Raw genomic sequence first — 26,963 nt, 5'->3', positions numbered from 1 at the left:
CAAGCACCATAGGTCAGCCCAACATGGGCTCCAAAGATGCTTTCCAGAAAGTCAGCTCCTTGAGGTCCCTCGGGGTCCATGCTGAGTGTGAACATGACAGAGGCTGGCTTGGAGCCCTTTTTTTTGCCTAGAGGACTCTGTAAGATGTCAAAGGCCACAGTCCTTGTCTCCTGGCAAGGTATAGAAGTTGGAGAAACCAAGGCCTCAGGGAGGTGTGGACTTCATACTAGGTTGGAAGAGTGACAGGAACCAAGGGACAAAGCCACACGGTATCTGTCATAACCAAGCTAGAGACAGATGACACAGGGAAACCTGAGTTCTCAACTGTCCACAGGGAACAGGCAGGAGGTGTGATCGCACATGCTGAGCCAGCCCACTCTGAGCTTTGCCTGTGGCTGTGACTCCTGCTGTCAGTGGTGGTGGCTGAACCCTCTTGGCACAGCGCCTGTCATCGGTTGGCAGAGCAGAGACTCTGACACCCACGCCCTCCCTCCTGACAGCAGATGCTGAGGCCGCTGTACCCTGAGATCTTTGACTGTAGATAAAGAAGCAAGCAGGCGTGACATGTGACAGTGACGGGCCCATCATGAATGGAGTTGACAGCATGAAGGAACTAGGCCAGGGGTTACAAAGGAGCTCTGCTACAAAGAGAAGCCCTCCAAGACAGATGCTCCTCCAGTGTGCGGCTCAAGCAATGGCTCTAGTGGCCTCATAGCCTTCCCCTCCCACAGCTGTCCAGGAACACTCTGCTGCCTCTGTGTGCCTGTGGTCAGCTGCCCAAGAAGTGCACAGTGTACCTCAGCACCCAGCTTCTCCAGGATGTTCTGAGCAGCTCTGGAAAGAAGGAATGGGCTCTGTCACAGGCCTAATGAACTTAAGTGGGAAGAAGACAGAGCAGTGGGGTAGCAGCCTGGGTGCTGGCTGGCTACCACCCGCCTGGAGGAGACCGCAGAAGTTTCCTGGCCAAGAGCCAGAGGCTTTGGCTGCCTGGTGAGCTCCTGGAAGCGTTACTGGGAGAACTGAGACCTCTTGTGTAGACTTGGACAGAAAGTGGAGGGTTTGAGAGATGGAAGGTCTAGGAAATAAGCCATGTCACCCCACCTATCATCATGACTTCTGGCAAGGCCCGGACACTCTGCACAGGACTCCGCAGAGAAAGAAGGCAGGAAGAGCTTCACAGAGGTGAGGTGAACTCTCTGTGACCCTCACACCTGCTGCACAAGGCTGAGCTGAGTGCCTCAAAGAGAGTCTAAATCTCAATCCCAGTGCCCATATAGGAGACTTGGAGAAAGGGTCTTTGCAGGTGGGATCAAGTTAAAGGTCCTAAGATGAGACAGCCTGGGGTCAGGCTCTGGAATCTGTTTCTAACCATTGCACTAGTTCCCAAAACTGGGTCAATGAGATGGCTCAGTGAGTAAAAGGGCTTGCTGCCAAGCCTGAAGATCTGTGTTTGATCCCCAGGACCCACACGGTGGAAGGAGAGAACTGACTCTTACAACTTGTCCTCTGACCTCCACAAGTACCTCATAGTACACATAACCCCACATGCAATAAATAATTAAGTCATCAATGCAATAAAAAGAGGTTTGTTTTTTTTAATACGTTAAAATCTTTAACTTGAGAAAAAGGTGATTTTTTTTAAAGTTCCACATTTGCATATCTTTATAGTAGCTGGCAAAGAAAATTCAATAATCTTTTTTTTTTTAAATCTTATTTGGGAACAGATACATACAGAGACATATAAATATGCACAAGGAATAATTTGCAGACGGCCATGCAAGGCATCATTATAGACAGTTCCGAGACATGCAGGGGGTGGCTCAAATCATTATAATGATTACACATTGCTTCTACGATGAAAATCATTTTAAACCCATGGTTTTCTCATCTGCTCCATGGGGTTGGTGAAGTCTGGCCCATTGGAACAGTTCAGCTAGCTCTTGCTAGGTAACAACGTTGGTGGTCACACGTGCTTCTCCCAGAAGTACCTACACTTTTCGGTCACTTGCCTGTTCATCCCTCCCAGATCCACCCCTTCCTCATGCCCACTGTGCCTCACTTACTGTGAAGAAAACAGACAGCAGCTAAGGAGGACCATTTCTCAGGACCTAAAAGCTAGGCAAGCATGGGGGGGGGGGACGTACCCTGGAGTGGAAGGTTGTGCCCCCTCACATGACAATCTGTCAGATCTGAGACGTGAGACGCTGTCACATTTCCCAGCACCTCCTTTGCTGGAGATGGTGACAAAGGCCACCACTGCTGCAGTATGTACCAATTAAAAAAATGGGAGAAAGCAGATTCCAGGGTGGGATGCTGGCTGTAGGTAACGTGCTTTTTGTGCAAGCAGGGGGACCTGAGCTCAGATCCCCAGCACACATACAAAAGACAAGTGTGAGAGCATGTGTCTGTAATCTAGTGCTGGGGGGAGGGGCAGACGTGGGAGGATCCTTGGAGCTGGCTAGTCAGCCATCTAGCCAAAATGGCAAGCTCCAGGTTCGGTGACAGATCAGTCTCAAAAAATAAGGTAGTGAATGATGGACAAAGACATCCAGCATCAACCTCTGGTCGCCATATTAGCATGCATGGATGCACACATCACCTGCTTATATGTACCACACCTACACACACCATGTGTATCCCTCAAAAAGTGCCAATCTATAAGATAAATCTATAACTCTATAAGATAAACTTCCAGCAATCTTCAGCTATCACAAGGCAACTGACACCACCCCCCTCCCCAGTGCACAAAGACTGTGTACCTGGTGCTCATTTCCCATTTCATCCCTGGGGCAGAGGTGAAAGGGACATACGTCCTCAGCTCTGAGAATAAGTCACTGAGCTCTATAAAGCAAAACCAAACCAAACAACAACAAAAACAAGGCCTGAAACTTCATGTTCTACTGAGTCAGGGGAAAAGAAGAGGGAGGAGGAGGGAGACAGAGTGTTCACATCGATGAGAGAGGAGCTGCCACAGGAATTCTTTGTTCTGTTCCTGCAGCTACCCCAGGAGTCTGGGATGAAGCCCAAAGAGAAAGTCCTAAAATCAAACAAACGAAAACACCAGAACATGGAGAGCAATAAGCAAAGTACTGAGTCCCAAAGCATTCACGACAGCTGTATGTCTCCTCTGTGGCCACAGTTCACCAATGTGGGTGAGGGTGCTCCCCAGTAGGAAGGTGAGGGTGTTCCCTGGCAGCGGGGGTAGGGGGTGGGGGTGTGAAGGTGCTCACTTTGACCAGAGTTCTAAGATTACTAAAAAAGAAGACTCAAGGCAGATGTGGTAACACAATGGATGTCACAAGCTGGATTGTAGCTACACAGGGCATCGCTGAGTTTTCTGTAGGTTTCTCTGGACTTGGAATAGTTCTAACTTTTAAATTACGTTTATTTATTATGTGTGGCTGTGGAGCCCAGGTGCTACAGTAGTATGGAGGTCAGAGGGTAACTTGTGAGAGGCTGGTTGGTTCTTTCCTTTTCCCACGTGGGTCCTGGTGGTCAAAGGCAGGCCTGTCAGGCTTGGCAGCAGAGTGTTTTACCTGCTAAGCCATCTCACCAGCCCTGTGCTCAAACATTTGTTTGAAATAACAAAAGAGTCCATGTGCTTGCACCCTTCTCTGAGGTGCTGGGGAAAGTAGTCTGAGGAACCCAAGCCTTTTCCTTCTGCCAGCATAAGCCCTTCACCCCATCTGATGGAGGGGGACAGAGTCTGACTACCTTCCCGGGCAGCTCAATCTCAGCAGCAATGCTTGGTTTCCATGCAGAAGACATCTGTGCGCTGCCTTCTCAGAGCTTCGAAGTCAGTTCAGAAGCCTGCACATCCATGTTAGGAAGGAATTGGAGAGCTCACCCTGGGGCAGTCTACGGCCACCCAGAGACTTGGGGTCCAGGCATTTTTAGGGAGCAGCTTGGGCAGCCATCTCTAGGACATCATAGCAGAAGCCCATGCAGGCCATTGGGAACTGTTCTGCTTTCCTGTGGCAGCTACAGGACTTTGGGCAAAGAGCAGCAGCTGATACTGAAGGTCATCAGACCCGAAAGCCTGGATTTAGGACGTTCACAATAGCATAAGGCAGGTTATAGTCTCGGAAAGGATAGAGCCTCATTCTGGGGCCACTGCACCCTGTGAGCCTTATGTCTTTGGTAAAACAGGGAGATCATGCCACCTACCTTAGTGGTGAGGTAAGAACTAAAAGAGACAGCAGAGCCAAGAGTTCAGTCCATCACTGACAGAGCAAATAGCTACTGCTATTGAGATGAGGCCCTCCAACCAGTGTCAGGAGGGAATTGAGACTCAGTGACAATAGGGAGGGCTGGGGAGTAAGTCCTACTAGGACAGAGGCGGGCAGGGGGAGGGCTGGGGAGATGGCTCAGTTGATAAAGTATTTGCTGTAAACACAAGGATTGAGCTGGCTGTGGCAATGTGCATCTAATCCTAGTGCTGAGGATCAGGGCTGGTTGGCCAGCCAGTCTAGCCAAATGGTGAGCTCTAGATTCATTGAGAGACTCTTGCTTTTTTTCTGGACTTTGCAGGGCTGTGGTGACAACCTCTTGCCCCTATATAGCACCCCCGTCAACTTTGTGATGACAAAATGTACACATCCCTGTAAACAGAAGTTTTCCTGTGTCCTTCCTGGTCCTGCAGCCGTTCAGTCTCAAGTAAACACACAGAGGCTTATATGAGTTTGGCTTATCATTAACTAGCTCTTACAACTTAATTCAACACATTTCTATTAATCTGTGTTTTGCCACATGGCTTTGTGGCGTTACCTGTGTTCCATTACATCTTGCCCCCCCCCCCATTAATCCCCAGCAGTGCTCAGTGTCTCTCTCGACTCCGCCTTCCTTCTGCCTATATCTCTGCTTGGATTCCCCGCCTGGCTCTATTCTGTCTTGCCATAGGCCACAGCAGCTTCTTTGCTAACCAATGGTAACAACACATACTCACAGCGTACAGAAAGACCATCCCACAGCACCTCCTTCTCTAGGATCTGTACCAGCCAGGCTGAACAGTCCCTTTGCCAAGAAGCACTCAGTAGGAACATCTGTCACTGTTTCTTCCAGACAGACACCAAGCCACACGCTGGCACACATCACCTCTAGAAATATGCTGACCAAGCCGTCACTTTTGAAATAGTTCTAAGAGTATCTGACTTCATGGTTTTTAATATTGTCACAGCTGTTCAGCCATCACCACAACTAGTCTTAGAACATGTTAGCCACTGGTCAGTCCCCATCCCCCATCACCAACTACCACTCATTTGCTCTCTCTTTACAGACTCGACTAGTTTGGGTATTTCCTGTAAGTGGACCTGGGCACTGTTTAGTTTCTTCCACTTTGCAGAACACTCTCGAGGTCCACCCGCAATGCTGTGGTGACTGGTGGAGCCTATCAGGGCTTTTCTAGCAACCTTTTGTTTCTTATGGACAGACAGCATTGCTTTATATGGACAGACTGCATCCTATCCAGTTAACTCTTGTTAATAAGACCTAAGGTAGCAAGCATCAGTTTTGTACAGATCAATAATTGGAGAAATTGTAGCAGATTAACTTGTCTGAGGGTGGAGTTAGACCGTAGAAATGAAGGGAGACAAGGACTCACGAGTTGAGGAGTTCATAACAAATGCTGTTGTTGGCAGAACAGGGATGGCAGTGGGCAAGGAGTCTGATCATGGACCAGGCACCTCTCCTCCCCCATCTCTCAATTCAGCAGCCTCTTCAGGAAAATGAGAGGGTTGGGTAGGTTGAATTTCCCCACATGAACCCCAGCTGCTTGGCAATACTCAGAAAGTTATGCTGAGGGCACTACAGAGCAAGAACGTGGGGGATCAACTAGTGATGTCTGTGGGGTGCTCCATATGGGAGAACAGCTGTGCCTGCTGCTCTATATACTGACTGGGCCTCTCTCTCAGGCCAAAGACTAAAGGTCCTTCCAGCCCCACAAATTCCCTGTCTCTATGACTCATCTGACCCTTGGCTGTGTGCCTCTGAAGGCTTCTCTTTCTAGCTGGGCTGGCCCTGTCCCAGAAGACAGCACAGAAAAGGCAGGAGGCCAGCCTCATCTCTTCTGCCAGATCCTTTCCCCTGAGTGTGCACAACTCAGCCCCAGCTGCTGCCTCTTTCCTCGTCTGGCCCAGGCTGCAGAGAAGCAGGACCAATAGCAGAGCTCAGGGGCCTGTGGGATAGAGGAGAAGTAGCTGGCTTCAGACCTCTTTCACCCATGTTCCACAGACACCTGCAGCCCATTTCCAGGGTGAAATGAATGTTGGAGGTCCAGGCCAGTACCCACAGGCAGTGACCAGAACCCATGTTTCATGGATTTCTCCTTTTCCTAACATTGAAAGCCTTGTATGGTAAGATAGGCCCTCCACAGTTTTGCCCAGCACTGGCCAGTTCTGCAGGCTGCCCACAGCCTCTTAGAAGGGAAGTCAGCTCAAGCAGGTCTTCCGGCCCCCGGAAATAATGAGAGCAGACCAGGTCACCTCAGGCCGTACGTCACAGCCCACATCAAGGGGTCTGGCAAGTCAGAAGCCTTCATGCTTTCTGTGTCTGCCTACAGAGGCCTTCGTCTCTCCTGAGTCAATAGTCACAGCCCAGTTTCCAGCCCTGTCTTCCTGAATCTACCATGGGTTCCAGTGTTACACTCACCGCCCCCCCATACACACATACATACACACACACACACACACACACACACACACACACACACACACATGGGCCCCACAGAGGCCGCAGAGGCATTGCTAAGGCTCTTCTGATAGCAGCCTCCTCTACGATAGACCAGCCCTAAACCTGCTTCTCAGATGCTCTGACCTGCTCACTGTGCCATGTCCTCTATGTCTCCATCCCTGGCTGCTTTCTCTTTACCTTGGGCCCTAGACACCCACCTGATTTGAGTCCTTCTGTCTTCCCTCAGTACTTCCTCTGGATCACAGGATTCCTTCCTGCTAATGTCTGACCTGAGCAGGCCCAGCCTACTACCCTGCCCCCACTCCCCGAGTCTTAGATGGGACTGTCTACTCCCATGGGGTCCCAGTTTGCAGGTGATTGTGCCAGTTCTTGGCCATCGGTATGACCAGGGCTGTGTTGCTTGGTACCTAGGGTATGCTCTTATTTGCTTTCTATTGCTGTGATAAAATGCTGACCAAAGCCAACTTGGGGGAGGAAATGGTTTATCTGACTTACAGGTCCAGATTACAGCCCATCATAGAGGGAAGTCAGGGCAGGAACTAAACTAGGAGCAGAGGCAGAAGCCATGGAGGAAAGCTGCTTGCATACTGGCTTGCTCTCCCTGGCTTGCTCAGCCTGCTGTCTTACATACCCCAGTGATGGGGGAATGTCTTTCTATATGCTGTGAATGTGTTGCTCTGATTGGCTGATAAATAAAAAGCTGATTGGCTAGTAGCCAGGCAGGAAGTATAGGCAGGATAAACAGACAAGGAGAATTCTGGAAAGAGGAAGGCTGAGTCAGGAGACATCAGCCCGCCATCCAGGGAGCAGCATGTAATGGCACACAGGTAAATCCATGGAACACGTGGCAACATATAGATTAACAAAATGGGCTGAGTTTAAGTGTAAGAGCTAGTCAGTGGTAAGCCTAAGCTAATGGCAGAGCAGTTTTAATTAATATAAGCTTCTGTGTGTTTACTTATTTAGGTCCGAGCAGCTATGGGACTGGTGGGTGAGAGAGATTTGTCCTGACTGCAAGCCAGGTGGGACACAGGAAAACTTCAGGTACACCCCAGACCCAAATACCCAGGGGTGGCACCACCCATAGTGGGCTGGGGCTTCCCATATTAATCACTGATCAACAAAATGCTGCTGTGGAATAATCCTCTTGTATACTACAAAGATTTGTCACTCAAACTGGTTTAATAAAGCACTGATTGGCCAGTACCCAGGCAGGAAGTATAGGCAGGGCAACCAAACTAAGGATGATGGGAAGAAGAAGGGTGGAGTCAGGAGTCACCAGCCAGATGCAGAGGGAGCAGGAGATGAACATGCCATGCTAATAAAGGTACTGCCATGTGGCAGAGCATAAATAAGGAATATGGGTTAAATTAAAATGTAAGAGCTAGTTAGTAATAAGCCTGAGCTATTGACTGAACATTTATAGTTTATATTAAGTCTCTGAGTCAATTATTTGGGAAGCAGCTGCCAGGTATTTGGGAATACGCAATCGGGAGAGAAATGTCTGTTTACAAAATGCCACACAGACTTGTCTACAGGCCAATCTGATGGAGGCTGTGGTGGTTTTAATGAGAATGGCTCCTATAGGCTCATATTTGAATGCTTGGTCTCCAGTTGGTAGAACCATTTGGGAAGGATTAAGAGGCGTGGCTTTGTTAGAGGAGGTATGAAACTGGGGGTGGGCTTTGAGGTTTCAAAAGCCCATGCCATTCCCAGTTAGCACTCTTTCTTTGCCTCCAATTTGGGAATAAGATGTAAGCTCTCAGGTGCTGCTCTAGCATCATGCCTGCCTGCCTGCCACAGACTCACATCCTCCAATAAACACGTTCTTCTATAGTTGCCTTGGTCATGGTGTTTTGTCATGGCAATAGAAAAGTAACTAAAGAGAAGTATTATCTCAACTAAGATTCCCTATTCCTAGATGGCCTTAGCGTGTACCAAAATCACAACAAACTAACTTGCTGAGGATGTGAGCTTGAAAACCAGGAAGCCTGCAGAAAGAGTCCCAGCTGGGTGGCCTTTGCACGTGATAGCTCCTGCCTTTGCCTCTCTGCACATGTATTTAAGTGGGGGTGGGAGCCTGAGCACTTTATATACTGGTTCTAAGAGCTTGACGCTGTGCTTCAGCGAAAGCAACACCCAATAATATTGGTACCACCCACCGATCCATCCACCCATCCATTATATTGATACAGCTCTGCTATGGACGTCCAATTCTAGGCTAAGCATAATATTATTGAAGTAAGCATTGCAGCCAGCAGGCTGGAGAGATGGCTCAGTTATTAAAACATGCGCTGCTCTTGCAGAGAACCTGAGTTTTGTTCCAAGTACCCACACTGGGTGGCTCACAACCAGCCGTAACTCCAGTTCCAGGGAACCTGATACCTCTTTTGGACTTTATGCACCAGCACTCACATGTGCATGTACCTACATACAGACACACACACAGACACAGACACACACATACACACACACCTAAAAATAAAATAAATCTTTAAAACAAAGGGCAGCTGGCATCCTGCACCCACCCAAAAGAGACACCCAGAAACGTCACTAGATATGGAGAAGGTATGGAGAAGGCAGGATTCAGTGATCCATGTATTGGCTAGGACTGAAGTTAAAAACCTCAAAGGCACAGGACCCAAGTCCCTATGGCAGGGACAAGCCCTGGGCATGTGTGCTACACACTCATATCAGGATGATCTCAGGATACCTGTGCAAGGACAGAGAGAAAGGTGGCCAAGAGGTGCCCAGAGGGGACAGATGGAGGATCTTCCATGTCATCCTGCTGTCCTTTCTGATTTTGAATCATGCGACTACACTGTGGGTTAGGGATATAACAAAGGTGGCTGGAAACTCCAAGAAAGCCAAGTTCTCCTTAGGAGAAGTCCCCATGTGTGGCTGAGCAGCACCATACAGTCCCACTCACAGAGCTCGGCCCTCTTTGGGCTAAGCGTATCTACGGTAGGCCATTTTTCTTTTAGAACCTACCTCAAAGAGCTCTCTCAGGAACGCAAATGTGTTTCCTGTGGCATGATTCACAGTTGAGGAAAATGGGAAAACAATCAAACAGTGAAGGTGTCACACCCCACCCATGCGGATCCCCTCTCCTTCCCAGTCTGTGTTTTGGCGCTGAGGATGTCTACGACCTTGGCCCAGCGCAGAGCAGAGGTGAAGGAGGAAAAAAGAATGATGTATAAAGACACATCGACATTATAGGCAACTGGCCATATCCATCCGTACTTGATCTACAGAGGAAGCAACTATAAATGCTGAACTTAGTACAAACACTGAAATAATAGACAGCCATTAAAAAGTTTCTAAGGTCCATTAGCTGGCCGGAACGTCGGGCAGTACAGTTTCCATGGAGGGTTAACTTTTTAACTTATAACACAATTGCAGACACACATGCCCTTTGACTTGGCAGCTGTGGAGAGTTATCTTCACAGATGGAGCTGCCATGTGCAAAGTGATTCCTGGAACAACCACTATTCCCTGGAGTCACCGGAGCCTTGTCTGTACAGGAGAAATGACTGGAAACAACCTACGTGCCCATTGATAAGGGGTCAGAGAAATGAGGGGTAAATTATGCAACTGAAAAAAAACCAAAAACCAAAAACGGAGGAGGCTGTGTACTGCTATGGAAGAATGACTGGGTGTGGCTAATGACAGAAGGACAGAACAGAGTATGTCCTGAGCTTCTCTGTTGAACAGAGTGGTGGTGGTGGTGGGGTATCGAGAATGGAGGAGGGAGAAGGGAAGGAGGGAGGAAAGGGAGGGGTGGAGGATGGAGAGGGAAAGGCTGGAAATCTGACTAGCGCTTGTAGGGATAACCGTGAAGACAGACACAGGCCCCCCCCCCCGCCCCCCGGCATAGGAGAGGGGAACCCAACCCTGGCTCTACATGGGGACAGCACCAGATACCATGGGCTTCTTCACATCAAGATCCAGAGATTTCTGTCTCCTCTATACTTTTCTGTACGGACTATGCTTCTGTAAGTTTATATTAATACTAATTGCTGTTATCAGAAAGTAACGGGAAACTACAAACGTTGAAGAATAGGGCTGAGGAGGCTCAGTCAGCAAAGAGCTTGCCTCAAAAAAAAAAAAAAAAAAAAAAAGAAAAAAAGAAAAAAAGAAAAATGGTAGACTCTGAGTTCCATCCCTAGAACCCACATAAGAATCTAAGTGCAGCGGTGTGTGTTTGTAATCTAAGAGATGGTGAGATGGGAGATGGAGGTGTGCTTAGCCTACTTGGTGAAATTTCAGGCCAATGAGAGACCCTCTCTCAAGCCAAAAGCAGAAGGCTCCTAAGCCCGAGGTTGTCCTCAGATCTCCACATACAGGGCACATATATGTGATGTGTGTATACACATACACACACACATGCACACACACACACACACACACATACCCCACACCACACACATTCACCCCCCCCACACACACACACAAGTGAAAGAATGGAGACCCAGGAACAAGCCTTCCAGACTTACGTGCTACTTGCCTGTCGGGGTTTCTTGTGTGACACAGGGCAGAACTGGGCAGGTGGGGGGGGGGGGGAGCGGCTCAGTGCCTAGGAGCGCCTTGGACACCCTGACAGTGCCAGGGGGAGACTGGGCCAGCACTCCCCACACTTGAGGCTCTTTGCCTTCTCTGTGCTCCAGCATCACAGAGTGGATCTGAAGTGTCTCCCCAAAACCTGTGAGTAAAGGGGCCCAAGGTATTGGAGTTCAGAAGTGAGGCCTGTGAGAGGTGACAGGTCACGAGGACTCCAACCTCATCCGTGCAGTCATTCACCATGGATCGTGGGTCCATGAGCTTTGGGGGACAGTGGCTTTACTTCACAAGTGACGTTTCCTCACTGTTGCCCAGCCACAGGCGAGGCAGACAACTCCTGCCATGATGCTCTGCCTTAACAGACCCCAGAGCAACCGAGCCCAGTGAGCATGATGGGAGCCTGAAACCATGAGACAGAACAGACCCTTCTTCCTTGAGTCGATTCTGTTGGTATTTTATCCGAGCCAACTAATACATTCAGATCCCTCCTCTGGAGGGAAAAACAAAGTAGGGGAAATATCCTTGTATATCCATAGGGCCAGAAGCCAGGAGGATCAGACAGGACTGTGTATTTGGAGTTGTCTGAGCGCAGGAATGCTGTCTCCAGGATACTCCAAAAGTGCCAGTACATAAGATGGGGCCAAAGGAATCCAACCCATTCCAGACATTAGTCAGTGGCTGCTGGCAGGTTTTGCTAGTTTGTGGTGTAGCCAGTGCTGTCTCCCGGAAGCCCATGTGATGCTGGCAACCTGGCAGACCTCTACCACCTGGTGCAGTCTTCACTCACTGCATTTAACGTGTGGATAGCTATCCCAGGGGCTAAGACAGATCTAGACTTCTCTATTGTTTGCCTTTTCAGGGTGCTCATGAACGTGTGTTACTTGCAATTTGGTTTCGATTGGACAGAAAAGGGGACTGGGAGGGAGAATCTCACATCCTTACTGTGCAGCACTTCCCTAAGCACAGCCCTGCTGGGAAAGCCCCTCAGGAAAGAAATGCCACCCTGCCATCAATGGCTTTCCTCCCAGGAACTGTTGCATGGGGCAGGCTGGACGCCAGGCCTCGGCTTTAGCAGGTTGACTCCAGCTACCCTGGAGTTTCCAGGCTTCTATTGAACCCCCCACCCCACCCCCAGCTTGGTGCCCTCCCTGTTTCTGCTGCTTTCTTTTCCCAGGGAGGGAGCTCTTGAGAAAACTGGACCAAGGAGGCTTGAGGTACAGCCAGCCAGGGGTAGAGTCCCCATCCAGGCCAGTCATTCTAGTGTTGAGTGCTATAGTACATAGTGTCCCCCACTGCCCACTGTCACCCCACCTCTGGCCCTGTAAGCTGCTTGCTTACTCAGGGTTGAGGTGGAGGGAAGGGAGAGACAGCACACCCCCAACCCCCACCATGCACTGACACAGGAGCTCAGGGTGTGGGGGAAGGGACACAACTCATAGAAGGGGACAGAGACCAAGTACTTCAGCCAGGCACCTGCCTGCAGTGTACTGAGACTCGCATACTACTCTTCCAGTCACGGTACCAATCCTGACTGACCCAGAAGGGCTGCTGTGGGGAGCACCAGAACCAGGGCATCTGGCTCAGTAAATGGTCAGCTATGGCCACCGTCCATCCAACTTGCACAGCTCTGAGTAGGGTCGGAAAAGTACTGTCCTGGGAAGGGAGCAATCATCTGGTCTAGCCTCTGCTACTGACTTGCTGTGTGAGCTCTGGCTACTCTCCCCGCAACCCTCCGAATCTGTTTTCTCAGCAGTAAAACAAGAAAAAGGTTATGTGCCCGCATCGGCTTCACAGGGCTACCGGAGGGCACAGATGCCTGTAGGGAAGGAAGCATGCTTTGACAAAGGAGTCCCCGTCTCTGAACGGAAAGGTGACTCAGAATGCAAGGCTGGCTTCCAGCTGCTGCCTCTCCTTGGGTCACTGCTAAGAACAAGAGGGTGCAGACAGGACGCAGGCCTGACCCACGTCTTGCACAAACCACCAAAGCATCACGTCTCTCCAGTATCTGTGACACCGAGTCGAGTCACTTGGCACCCTCCCAAACAGTGGCTGTGGCCACATTTCCTCTGTCGGGTGTCAGGTGTGTTTCTGTGCACCCCAGGCTGACTAGTCTCCTGCCGATTCTAAGGGAGCCACCTCCCGGGCTACCTCCAAAAGCCAGAGTTGCCTGCCATGGCCCAAAACCCTACCATCCAGTTACTCCCTGTTACTATGCACCCAACTACCCCATCAGATGTGACATGCGACAGCTGTGAGTGTTCAGGTGAGAGGTTGGAGGAAGCTGAAGACACTGGCTGTCACAGACCCGTCTGTGTGCTTCCAGATGCCCACGACAAAGCCTTGCCTTATGGGATGGTATGAGGAGATGGTGCCTTTGGGAAGGGATTATATCATGAGGGAGGGTGAAGCCTCATGGGTGGATATTTTGCCTCAGAAGAGAGGTCCAGAACACAGCTTGACCCCTTTCCATGTGAGGACAGAACCAGCAGCCTTGTGAGAAATAGAAAATGGCCCCCCTAACACTGAACCTATTGGCACTTTGATTTTGGATTTCACAGCTCCAAAACTGTGAGAGGGAAACAGCTACTGTTTATAAACCGCTGCCTCGGGCATTTTGTCATAGCAGCAGGAGCTGGCAAGATACTGGCTAGAGAACTTGAGGCAGGGTGAGGTCCTGAGGTGGGGGAGAGTGGGAGCTGAAGGGAGAGACTCAGGGCATATGCTCCACACACCCATTTCAAGTGCCCCTGGAATTCCAAGGACAGGGTGTGGCCTGACATCCTTTCTGTGCCTTCCAGCTTGGGTGTCACCCTGCAGTGGGGCTGGGATGATGGGAAGGCCAAACGGCAGTCCAGGAGGGACCCAAGGCATTCCTGGATCGAGGGAGGAGGCATCAGGTGTGAGCCTCAGCCGTGGCACAAGGATGCAGGGTTCAGGGGATTCATGGCTAGGCAGAAGATCTGGCTGGGACGGAGCTCCATTCTGGTTCCACCTCTACTGTTTCAGTCTCCTCACCTGCCAAGAGGCACCAGAACCCCAGCCTTGGAAGACGGCGACCATAGGGAGAATTCTCAACAGAGTGGTCAGAAGTAGATCCTCAGGGTACAAGCTGGGGTAATCAAGGCACAGTCAAGAGTGCTAGAGCCCCTGCTCCTGTCTCAATAACACACAATATTCACACTCCCAAGAGTTCTTCTATTAGAGTCACAGAACCAAAGCTACTTGCACAGACTACTGACCTCCTCAGAAACTGGCCTTCCTAAACTCAGACTTCAGTGGAGGTGAGGGAAGTCCCAGGGCCCAGGCAGGGCCTAAGGGACAGTGTGTGCTTTTCTAGGCAGACCACAGATAAAGCAGACACTCCACAGCCTGGAGGCCTAGGAGGGAAGGAGCTGGCAGGCTTATCCTCAGATTCTTACTTCTGTGAATACTGAGAGCCAATACGGAACCCTGTTCTCAGGGCCTCTGGCCAGCCTGAGGTTCAGTTATGTGCTGAGTGAATACACACCCTCCAGTCATCACTACGAAACACCACATGCCACGACATCACAGTTCACGCCCATCAGAAGCTTGTAACACCCATAGATCTCCCAGACACATCATGGCCTCCTGTGCTTAGGAACAAGACATTTCAGTGCTATTGGGGCCACTTAGAACAATAAAACGACCACCAACAACAAAAAGCACAATGATGCAGAACACATCTGATGTGAAGGATGCTTTGACAAGGACCTCTATCTGTAGCATGAAGTGGAGAGACCATGGAAGGATGCGTGTCCACCTTGTCACCTGCTGTCCTGTCAGAGGACTGCAGGCACTCTTAGAGAATTTCACATGAATTTTAGCCAGCAGGCAGATTTTCAAACAGAAGCCATGGAGTATGAGGATCCACTGGAAATGTCCCCATGCCATGATACCAATGGCTTCTACACAGGACTCTGGGGAAACCAAGATCCATGTGTATGTGGGGAGGTGGCTCTCCACACAGAGCCTGGAAGCAGCCTGCTCACTCAGCTCCCTGTGGAGGAAAGGGGGGACTGGTCAGTGGCAGCTGTAAGAGACTCTCCCAGCCTCCAAATTTGGAGAGGGTGTCTCCCAAGAAGCAGGCCTCCTCCTCACTCCACCATGAATGGAGAGGTCATAAACCTTTGAGAAGTGTCACTGTGTGAGGGCTGTGAGGCCACCCACCACTTACTTCATTCTGGTGACCAGCACATGGGTCCTCTGCATCTCCATGCTGCATTCACAGAGGAAGCAAAGACTAGGAGCGCAAGCATCCATCCCAAGGACTCAAAGCAAGTCAAAGTGGACATGGACAGGAACTAGAGACCAGTTTGTACAAGGCATAGAAACACTATGAACTGGGTTACTGCCAGAAGGCTGAGTGACAGGCACGTAAGCGTGAGGAGCAGAGACCTTCACAGAACTCCTACTTTATGCTCAACCCTGTTCAAACTGCTCACACATATTGACTCACAAAATCCAACAACTCTGTGATTTAGGAACAGTTATGACTTTACTTGTACAATGAGGAAACTGAGGCAGAGGTGGGAAAGTGCATCCTGCTCGTTTGCTCTAGACCCTCCTTCTCTGATCACAGTGTACTGGCCTCACTGAGAGCATGCTGAGCCATGGCTGCCCTGTCCCTGGGGAGTTGCCTGGGGAGGGGATAGCACCCTCCCCACCTGAAGACATGTGCACACACAGTTCCAGTCAGGTCCCATGCACTCTCCCTTCTAGGGAAACTAGCAGCAACCCGACTGCACCCTGTCTCCTCTACCAAGATCTGGTGCGGATCCAGAGCCTCATTCAGCCTAGACAACTGTAGTAGCCTCCACGGCCAGGGTCACCCACTCTCTTTACCTAGCAGCCTGAAGGGACGCAGCCATGTGGGTTCCACTATGGAAGTCTGGGCATAGACATCTGTGGTGCCTGCATTTGTGATCACACCCACTAGGCTGTGAGGACCTGGATACACAAACCAGCATACCAACCCAGTGAGATTCCAAGTGAAAACAGGAAATGCCTAGTGGGCCCCAAGCCGCTCAGAGAGCTTCAAATTCATCAAGCAAAGGAGTTGCAGCCTGCTTACATAGGGCATACTGACTGGGTCCATTCCAAGGACAACTGAAGGGCACAGAGAAGTGAGTGACTACAGGCCTGGGTGGGGCCCTGGGAGCTGGCATCCCTCACTCAGGGGGATGCGTGTGTGTGTGTGTGTGTGTGTGTGTGTGTGTGTGTGTGTGTGCCCTCCAAGCCCTGGGATGCAAGCTCCTCCCCAGCCCTGGCCACTGTCCCTCAGCACATTTCCTCTGGGCTGAGTATTCTATGCCGCACATGTGCTAATTAGTGTCTTCTTTGGTTGGGGTCCCCAATGGCCCACAGGGTGCCTCTGTGCAAGTCGGAGGAAGGTGCTCTTTGCTCTCCCTAGAAGCAGGCCGAGCCCACCCCACCTCCCACACAGCTGTCATGACACTCAGCTCAGAGCAAAATGCAATTTCCTCCCCCCTCCCCCACTGGCGCTCCCTCAGCCAGGCAGGCAGGCACATCTGAGCAGTGAACGACCTGCACAATGGTATGCAGCCGTCTTGAGGAGGTATGACACATCCCAGAGCACACGGCTCTGCTGTCAGATGAGAACCAGAATAAATAGCCTGAAGCTTCCAGTGAAGTCTAAAACTCACATACCTGCAACCTAGCCCTAGAGAAAGAGGCCTCTCCCTCTCTTCCTTTTCCTCCTTTCTGCCCCCACTGAGAACAAGGACTTGCATATAGTCCTAAAATTCAGTTTAGTATTTCTGGGAATGGACAAAAGATATAAAACTGTTACTTGGCATAGAATTTGTATAGCAGAAAAAGTAAAATTGCAGTGATTTAGACAAGATAAATATGTGTTCCTCCCCCATGTGAGGAGATGCATGTAACTCTGGGTAAATAGTCCAGAGCAAGAATGATGCTTTGTGTTTTGAGACCCTAACCATATTGTTATCCCACCCCGCATAGCTTCTGCATTTAAGTTTACCCCAGAATCCAAGATGGCTGCCTCAGTTCCAGAGATGATATCTGCATTTTAGCCAATAGGAAATGCAGATCCTTTCAGTGTAAAGGCATCTTTGAGCAAATTTGACTCCCTCCTTACACCTCACTGTACTGAACTTAATCAAATGACTATATCTACTTGCGAGAAAATGGGAGAAATTCTCAGCTTAAAAGTTATGCACACCTAAAATGCAGGGGTCAGATGTGAAGATTTGCTTCACTGTCACCTCAAACTCCGAGATTCTCGGGTAGAGATGGAGAACTACTCTGAGGAAGTCATCCCTAAACCTCAGACCTACACATGTCTTCAGAGGTTTCATTTAACACAGAGGAGACTTGGGATGATGTTGAGCAGCCCACAGAGGCAATGACTAAGTTGGCTCTGTCCGTTCCATGACCATGAAATAAAAGGTTTCATTTAACACAGAGGAGACATGGCCAGAGAGATGGCTCAGTGGGTAAGGACACTGTCACCAAGCTTGACGACCTGAGTTCCAGTCTCAGGACCCACATGAAGGAAAGGATGAACTGACTCAAGAAGTTATTCTCCGATCTCCACCGTGCACCATGGCACACACACACAATGTAGTTCTACATCACATGGTGCCATGATGGTTGGCAGGCAACACATGTCCCCAGCACATGTAGAAACATGGAAGGAAGTAAACTTTGGTGCAAAAAGAGGAACACAAGTCATCATGTACATACAGATTAAAATTTTACATACACACATTTGGTCTGGGTACAGACTAAGAGACAAATGTTTGAGGCTTTCAATTTCATCATTTTTGTCTATGAATTTTTAAAGTGGATAATAAAAACTGCTTTTGAGAAGCAATAGTATCCACATGTGTAATAGTCTGTATGTGTGCACACAAGCATACACACGTGCACATGCACACAGGGTTCCCAATGGTCTCACAGCCCAAAGAGCTGAGCACACTGTCTCTGGTCACCATGACAACACTGTGGGAGCTGGGGTTGCCACCCTATCACCAGTGCGAGAGGAAGAAGGTGCTGTGGCAGGATCAGCTGCAGCGTCTTGCCCAGTACTGCTGAGCTGCCACTAAGTGGAGGAACAGGCCCGTGGTCTTCATCACTATGGGAAATAGAAGCCAAACTCTTCTACAGAGAGCCAAGTACAACCCCTCCATGCCTTCACACACAGCACCTTCCCCTGCCCCGCACCAGACTCTTCAGGGCTCCACGCACATGGCCTGTTGGTACCAACTTTTCTACTTCCCACTCAAGCTAACTCCTAATTGAATTCCTTTCCCTATATTCCTGATCTCAGTTGTTAATACATACTCACCCTTCAAGACATAACTCCAGTGCTCTCCCTGCCAGAACCATCCCTGCTCACCACAGCCAACGGTAGAACCGCCTCAGCGCTGTTATCTACAGTGCCTTGTACTTCAGCAGTACATATACCTTAGTAGATAAACTGAAAATGTCTAGATGTCTACGTGCTCAGTGAATGGCTAGATGGATAGAGATAAACTGATGAATGAATGGATGGAGGAATAGATGACTAGATGGATGGGCAGATAGATGGGAGACAGATGAATATAGATGGATGAGTGGATAGAGAGATGAACTGATGAATGAAGGGATGAGTGGAAAAATGAATGGATGGATGAATGGATGGACAGATGAATGACTGTAGAGGTGGTACATAGATGGACTGAACTTCTGGTTAGATGGCTGTATGAATGAGCAAGTGGACGGTGGACAAGTGGCAGGGAGCTGGCTGGTGGTGGGAGAACCATGAGTGGATGATGGATGGATCAACAGGTGGTAGATGGATGGATAGCTGTCTGAATGGCTGCATGGGTCAGCAGATGGATGAGTGGACAGGTGGCAGGTAGCTGGCTGGCTGTAGGAGAATGTGTCGATGAATGAACAGGAAGATATTTACCAACTGAAAAGTGCCTGAATATGCTTTAGAAGGAATAGGTTTTAGAAGCTCTACCTAACACATAGAGCAGGAAGATACAGGTATAACTGACAGTGTCATCAGATGCCATCCTTAGAAACTGTCCTTTAATCTTTATGTTCTAGACACATTCACATGGCCAGCCTCTGACACTGGCAGAGAGGGAGGAAACCAGATGTGAGTCTGGAAAGAGCTGAGTGAATCTTGTCTCGACAGCTGACCCATTAGCCAGAGACCATCGGACTGAGCGTAGCCTGGCTTATTCCTCACCAGCCTCTGAGCCCCAGGGAACCTACAGAGGAGGGCTTCTCAATGCCTGAGGTCCCTCACCTTCTGGGCCAGCTTGGCCTTTGAGAAAACAGGCTCCTCCCATAGGCTCCAGCATCCCCACTGCGTTCCAGTCACCAGTAGGGTGGCAAACACATCTGAAGTTTCATCTTTTACTAGGGAATAACAAGCTCTTGGCTTGTTTAAAGATCCCAGAGCCGGCAACAAAAAGAGGCCAGCATCCCAGGGGCCAGTGTCCAATGGGACAGCCTGTCTAAGGTCCCACCCCTACCTCTCAGTCATAGATTCTTCCCTTCCCAGGCCAGAACTTAGAGGTCCCTTAGTCTACCTGGCCCTGAATAGGAAGATGCAGCCTTGACCCAGAGCCTGGGGCCAACGCTTTATAGGATGTGGCCTGAGCTCACTGTAGCTACCTCAGATACAGACAAGCCCTGACCACAACCCTGCAGAGGTGGGCCACTTTGTCTGAAAGGAACTAAGATTCTGTCTCGGGCTGGTGCATTCTTTTAAATCTCCCGACAGAGTGGGGACATAATAGGAATTGGCGAGAGTGCATGAAGGACTCTGTGACCCTTTTCAAAGCTTGAAGCCATGGACTATCGGCCTGTACCTGCTTTGGAGCAGCCCTCACAGGACTTGATCTAGGGGAGAGGAACTGCATCTGAAGTGGAAATCAAGGTACTTCCAGATTCTTCCGTGAAAAGCTGAGGCTGACAGCCTGAGAGATACAGAGACGAGAAAGCCCCCCTCTGCCTTGTTGATAGCTGAAGATAGATTCTTCTGGCCTGTGCAGTTCTGTCTCCTTCAAGGGCACTCTACACTGATTGGCCATGGAGGACACAGAGTCACTTCCTGGCCTCCTACACAGGGACTGGCTGACTGGTGTGAAGAAGGCCTTAGAGTGTGGTGGGGAGACCTTACTCTGTCTGGTAGCCTGAGAACCCTTCCCAGGCAGGGTCTCCGCTGATCTCCATCTTTCCACCCTGGCAAAGGTTGACGTCACAGGCGACTTACACACTGTGTGGACAACTGAAGGTTGTTGGGACTTCCCTGCTGTTCTTACTCTACCCACTGGGAGGTCACTCAAACCTGCTTGATGGCACCTCTCCCCAGAGAAGCCCTCCTACCCACCCTCAGTCAAAGCTCTACTAGCTCCGAAAACCATTGGTCTTATCCACAGGAGCTCTCAAAACACAGCTCTTTTGCGAGAACAGTTTTGTCAGATAAACCCCACAGTATGAGAAAGCATTTCCTCCCAGCTGCTTGGACAGAGAGGTGGTCTAGAAGGTTCCTTTCTGAATCTGCCTTTGTTTCTTAGGAAAGGGAATAGCACGTTCTAGACTATTCTGAAGACTACCTCACTGCCTGCCCTATCGATGTACCCTAGTCTTCTTGTAGGATTTCCATTCCTGCTGTCCATGGGTCAGCACTGGAGGGAATTACTGGATGCCCCTGGAACAGCGGCTCAGAGATAAGAGTCTATTTGGGGACCAGAGCTGCAGAGAATTGCTTCCCAGGAAACCAATCCCCAAACTTGAGAGGGGACAGGAGCCCAGGATATCCGTTAGCTCTACAATGACCTATACACAGCCTCCAGATCAAAGGAAGATAGGTTCTCCTCCAACCCTGCAGCCCTCCCCCAACAACAGCCTTAAAATTCTGAGTTTCCCTGAGTTCAGAGATCTGCAATTGAAGCCTTGCGAGGCAGCCAGGCACTCCAGAACTTGCACCTCCAGCCCACCCCCTTCTCCAGGCTCAGGAGATGGTCCACTCTGCCCATCCCTGGGAGGGGCTCACAACATCCTGGCAGTCAAGGACCATGGTAGAGTGGGTCCCCTTTCAATGTCCTGGGAATCTAGCCAGAAAAGCCACTAAAGTTGTGGATTTGATCCTTAGGTCCATCGTTGGGGAAGACTTCCATGGTCCTGATTCTGAGAATAAAAGGCAGATTCCTAGAATAATATCAGCAGATGCCTAGACAGAAAGGTCTAGAATTAGTTGTCAGCTCTGCACTAACGCACTGTGCTGGCTAATTTAATATCAGCTTGATATAAATTAGAGTCATTTTCAAAGAGGGAAACTCAGTTGAGAAAATGCCCCCACCACATCGGCCTGTGCTGCATTTTCTTAATTGATGGTTGATGTGTGAGGGAGGGTCCCGCTCTCTGCGCAGTGCTGACTGTCCTGGGTACTATGAAAAGGTAGACTGAGCAAGCCATGAGGAGCAAGCCACTAAGAGCATTCTTCCACGGCTTCCGGTTCCTGACCTGACTTTCTTTGATGATGAACTGTGAGGCAGATGCGTCAGATGAGATAAACCTTTTTCTCCCCAAGTTGTTTTTGGTCATGGTGTTTTATCACAGCAATAGAAACCCTAACTAAGTCATCCACTAACTGGGAACAAGATGACTCATAGTCACCTATCCTTTCACTAAGGAGGGACTGATAGAGGGGCACAGAAGACTTCAGGGGTTCTTTTAGATCCCCTCCCCTGTGCTTGGGCTCTTTCTGGGCACACAATTCTTTCAAACTCCTACAGTAGCTGGGAGACCACCTCCATACACCTGTATCTTTTCCATCTACCCCCCCCCCCGCCCCCCCATCCCGCAACCCTGGCCAATGTCTTCTTTTTCCAAAGTCACTGGAGAAGGTACAGGGTCATCCACTGCTGGGGAGGGCAGGGCTACACCCTCCCTCCCAGGCCTGCAAAGGATTCCAATTCCAAGCCTTTCCAGGCTCCTTGCTTCTCCAAACCTGCTCTCTCTCCCTTCTTCATGGCTGCCTGCCAGTTTAGCTCATTCGTCACTGTCTAGTGACATGAACCAAAGAATGATTCACTGGCCATGACAGGTGGAAGCTGGGGGAAGGCCCTGAGGAAGAAACTGCAGCCACCCTGGGACCCTGAATGCCAGCTCTCACTCCCTCTGCGGACTAGTCGTGGGAGGTGGAGAGGATGGACAGGGCTGCCTCTGATACCATGTCCGCCTTCTGCTTCCAGCAGAGACGCTGTAGGTTTCTCCACTCGTGATGTCCAGACCCCATCTGTGTTAGAAGGCTAGTGCCTGGTAACATCTTAAGTTTTCTACACAGACTGGAACCCAGGACAGGCAGGTATCAAGAGAGAAAGGAGGGCAACAGGGATGGGTGTGCCTAGACTCCTCCATGCCAGGCCAATGCACCCCTCCCCCACATCCCTGATAAGAAAACCCTGCACTGCCCCGGGTCAGGTTCTCTGTCAGGAGGTGGATGCCAGTCAAGACTACCCAAGAACATCAGACCCTGAAAGTCAAGAAGCCAGAGAAGGCGGCGGAGCTGTAGGAGCTGAAGCCCCATTCTAGGGGCCTCATCCTGATGATCTCTGAGTCTCAGAGCCCAGAGAGAGTAAGGATTCATATGCAGGGCCTTAACAGAACCCCTGTATCATGTCAGGCCAAAGGCTCAGAGACCCAAGTTCACCTTCTTCTTTCAGGATCTCCGTTTCCTTGTTGTTACCTTGAGGACAGATTGGGTCAGGGCTCACCACATTTGTTCTAAGAGAGGAATTCTTTTACATATACAATTTTAAGTAACCCGTAAGCCAACAACATAGCAAACTTAGGAAAATGCACTGGGTGTGTTTCCTAAAGCAGGGCAGTGTCCGGTGCCTGCCAGGTCTCCCCTGGGCCTAGAAAACTTCCAGCTCTCATGGGCTCTGTGGGACACCATTCTCCTAGGACTTCACACAGTTGGGTATCTGACCCCAAGTAGTAGCCTTCGGCCATCTCAGTCTCTCTGGAGCTGCCCCTTATTTCCTACTCCATTCATCTAACTTCAGTCCATCAACAAAGGCTGCCACTCTAACTTCTCCTGCCTCAACTGTCCATCCTGTCTATGCCTGGCTATAAGGCTACCTAAGCACCCCCACCCCAGCTGCTGTGAGTCCGCCTACAGTCCATCACCCTCTGTGCAAACCTCAGCTGGGCCCTGAGCACTCACCAAAGACCGCTCAACCCCTGCAAGACCCACTTTCTATAGCCCTGGGTCCCGCTAACCACATTGCCCTACCCCTAGAATGTTCTAGATTTTCTTAACCTCTGCTCAGTGTCCTCTCTTCCCTCTGACCACCTGTCTAGAATGCTCTGAGGGTTTCTCATGCCTCCCTGCCCAACTTATGTCCTCAGAGGACACCAGTCAGTGGGCAGAGCCGGCTTTAGGAGTTGTTAACAGTCTTAAATTTATGGCAGAGTCCCTCCTGCAACAGTGGGCGGGGAAAAAATGGCTGCCCCAGTAGCTAGCAACCTATCTGCAATTTTTCTTCTCCCAGCCAACCGTTTCAAGAAGAAGCAGAATTTGCTTGCGAAGACCCTCGGGACAGGGGTCAGAACTGAAATGGCTGCTTGCAGGTAGCATCCCCCCCACTATCTGACTCCCTCCCGCCCCAGAAAGACAAGGGCTCTGGACCAGTAGGGTGCAAAGACAGACTCAAGCTTTCAGGACCAGTCCTGGTAGCAGCAGGGCCTAGGGGTGCCTTGGGGTGAAAGGCCTCTGAGTTTTTTAGATATGTAGCTCAGGTGCAGGGTGTGTTGGAAAGCACCCCCTAGTACTTGAAAGGGATCAGCCCCTGAGCAGGGACCAGCCCCTGAGCAGGGACCAGCCCGTCATTAGAAGCAGATGTCACTTCGGTTTCTGTACACACAAGGTGGCCACTCATGGTAGCAAGCCCTTTGCCAGTGGCGGGGTATGAAAGATCATTTTGAAAATGTTGCCCTCAGGTCTCTGCCCCAGGTACAAGGTTTTACACATGCCACCTAGGAATCTTTCCCACGTAAAGGGCCTTTAAAGTATCAAGCATTTTCAGCAGCAAATTTCTACTCACAGCGTGCTGAACATGTACCAGGCACTGTCCTAGGCAGGTCAGAGTAGTGGCCTAACCCCTATACTGCCTATAGACAGATGCTTAAATACAACTCTCCTGGGTGCTGGGGAGACGGCTCAACCAGTAAACTGCTTGCTGTGTAGGCATGAAGACCTGAGTCTGCCTCTCCAGAACTCATGTAAAATCTGGGGAACATCTGTAGCTCACTGGCCAGGCAGTCAAGCTGAATCAGTGAGGTCCAGTGAGAGACTGTGTCTCAAAAAAACTGAGGCCAAGAGTGACTAAAAAAGACACATGACATCAGTGTTGGCCTCTATACACACATGAGCACACAGGTTCACACATACCAACACCACACTCCCACTCCCACACACCACAATTCATCCAATCCAATCCCAGAGGGAGGGAGGGGTTACAGGACTCTGGATTTTCAGAGGCGGAGAAGTCAGATCACTTTGTCCCATTCACCCAGTTGGCAAAAGGAAGGGTCCCACCCAACAGATGACAATAATAATGAACATAATAACTATTGAGGATGTCGCCTCCCAGCCAATCTGTGTAATGCTTTTGACTAATTTAACTCCCAAAAACAATCTGTGAGTAGAGACTACTGCTTATCCTTGTAGGTAAACTGAGGCACGGATTAAATCACTGGTGCAGGCATGAATAAGGAAAGGCAGGAGGAAATAGGTCAGGCCAGGTCATCCTTGAGGAAAATGGAAGTAGATGAGGTCAGAGCCTGGTTCCTTCCTCATCCTCCTTTTCTACCCAGTTTGCTCCCAGGAGACCCCTTCCCCATCGGAATTCCCAGTTCCTCAGCGGATGACATTTGTCTCTGCAGAGATCACTTCCAAGGGAAGCATCAACACAGAATTCCCGGGCTGTGACTGTAGCTGGGATTGGGGGTAGGAGGAAGGAGGCAGCCACATCTACATGACTTAAGGGTCCCACAGGCCAGTCCCTCCTACCGGAATGAGGGCCAGCTACATCCTACTGCCCCTCAACCCCCGACTGCACAAGATCGGTACAGCATTCCTGTTCTACAGAGAGGACATTCAAGGCCACGGGAGATGAGGTCACAGACTTAAAACAGTCAGCTGGCCTCGGGAGTCCACTCGGGACTAGGCCCGGGACTTTTAAATGGAAATACAAAGTATGGCACCCCACATGCGCCCATTAGCCGTGGCATCTCAGAAAGTCCTGGAAGGCTTTCCCAGAAATCGCTTCCTACTGGGTGCCGCTTCAAACCTGACCCTTCCAGAGCTACTCTCATGACTGGGCTGGATGACAGTTACATTCCCAGTGGTGCGCGGCTCTGGGCAGTGTCCCAGTTCTCCTCCGGGGGAGGGGGGAAGGAAAGCACGAAAGTAGGAATCTCGAATGGCAGTCCCCAAACCACTTAGTTTCACCCACTTCACGATGAATCTGTGTCCTGGGATCCCACCAACCATAAGTACCCGAGCACCCTCGACCCTCCTTACACCAGGCTTTGCAGATGCAGAGGGCAGTCCAAAGATTACTGTCCCCAGTAGATCAAGCGGGCTAGCACAGGGGATCCTGGTGGCGCCTCCGTCCCGGCAGAGGATCAGCTGCCTGGTGGGGCTACCTGAAGTTGTCGGTGCTTTTGATCCTACTACCCTACTCTCCTCCTGGCCCCAGGATCTGAGGGAGCAAGGGATCTGAGGGCGCAAGCGGGGGTCTGGGGTGTATGTGTGCTCAGGCAGAGCATCGGTGCATTGGGGTGCACGGGGCTGGCTGGGCCGGGACAACGAGTGCTTGCATCCAAAGTTCAGCCCGGGCAGGAGCCGTGTCTACACCGGGCTCGAACAAGTACAAATACAGATATACTCTAACCAAACCCGCCCAGCCGCGGGGAATGTGCGCTGTTTTTCCAGTTAACAAAGTCTGAGTTTGAAAGTTTGGCCAAGTGTTGCAGTCACCAGGGCCGCCCCCTTTCCCTGTAGAACCTAGGTCTGGCCTTGGTCCCTGCTGGGGGTGGGGTGGGGTGGGGGTCCCATCTCAGCACGACACCCAAGATGTCCTCAGCCCAGGGTCCCTCCTGAGCACCCAAGAAAACCTGCCAGCAGAGCAAAGGTGCAAGACCCGGGCCACCTGGGGAGAGGCGGGCGCGGGGTGCGACTTACCCGGCCGGGTGGGCACTCGCGGGCTCCTCAGTACGTCTCATCGTGGGGCCCGCAGTTGGGGGACGCGGCTCCGCGGGACTCAGGGGCGCGGCGACCTCCGCGTGGCGCAGCGCTGTCCCTTGCCGAGGGCCGGGCCAGGCGCCGCCGCCAGCCGCGCGCCCAGTGGGGAAGCGCGGGGCCGCTGGCTTCCACTTCCTGGATCGCTGCGCGCGGGGCTCGCAGGAAGAGGCCGGCCCTGGTGGTCAAGGGCTTTTTGTCAGAAGCCATTCGGCGGCGGCTGCTTGCAGCCGGGAGCCCCCTGGGGATCGCGGAAGCCGGGCCGCGCCCCTGGGGCCGGGCCTGGCGGCGGGCGGTGCCGGGGTCCGAGGGCTGCGCTGGCTGTGGCCGTGGCCCGCGGGAAGCCTGCGAGGGAAACTTACAGGAAAGTTTCCAAGTTGGCACCGGGCAGCGAGGC

General features: G+C 50.8%; 1 protein-coding gene across 1 annotated transcript in view; it reads right to left on the bottom strand.

Annotated features, from left to right (window-relative positions):
• Rin3 (Ras and Rab interactor 3) overlaps window positions 1–26,634 on the bottom strand; it is a 111,104-nt gene extending 84,470 nt beyond the window's left edge. The window contains exon 1 of the mRNA XM_059278985.1: window positions 26,510–26,634. Within this exon, the coding sequence (XP_059134968.1) occupies window positions 26,510–26,550 (41 nt within the window). The 5' untranslated portion in view covers window positions 26,551–26,634. The remainder of the gene's footprint in view (window positions 1–26,509) is intronic.
• Window positions 26,635–26,963: the final 329 nt, after the last annotated feature.

The sequence above is a fragment of the Peromyscus eremicus genome, chromosome 14 (assembly GCF_949786415.1).
Source record: "Peromyscus eremicus chromosome 14, PerEre_H2_v1, whole genome shotgun sequence".
Taxonomy (NCBI): Eukaryota; Metazoa; Chordata; class Mammalia; order Rodentia; family Cricetidae; genus Peromyscus; species Peromyscus eremicus.
Note: the sequence above shows the minus strand (reverse complement) of the source record. Positions and strands in the feature narration are given on the sequence as shown.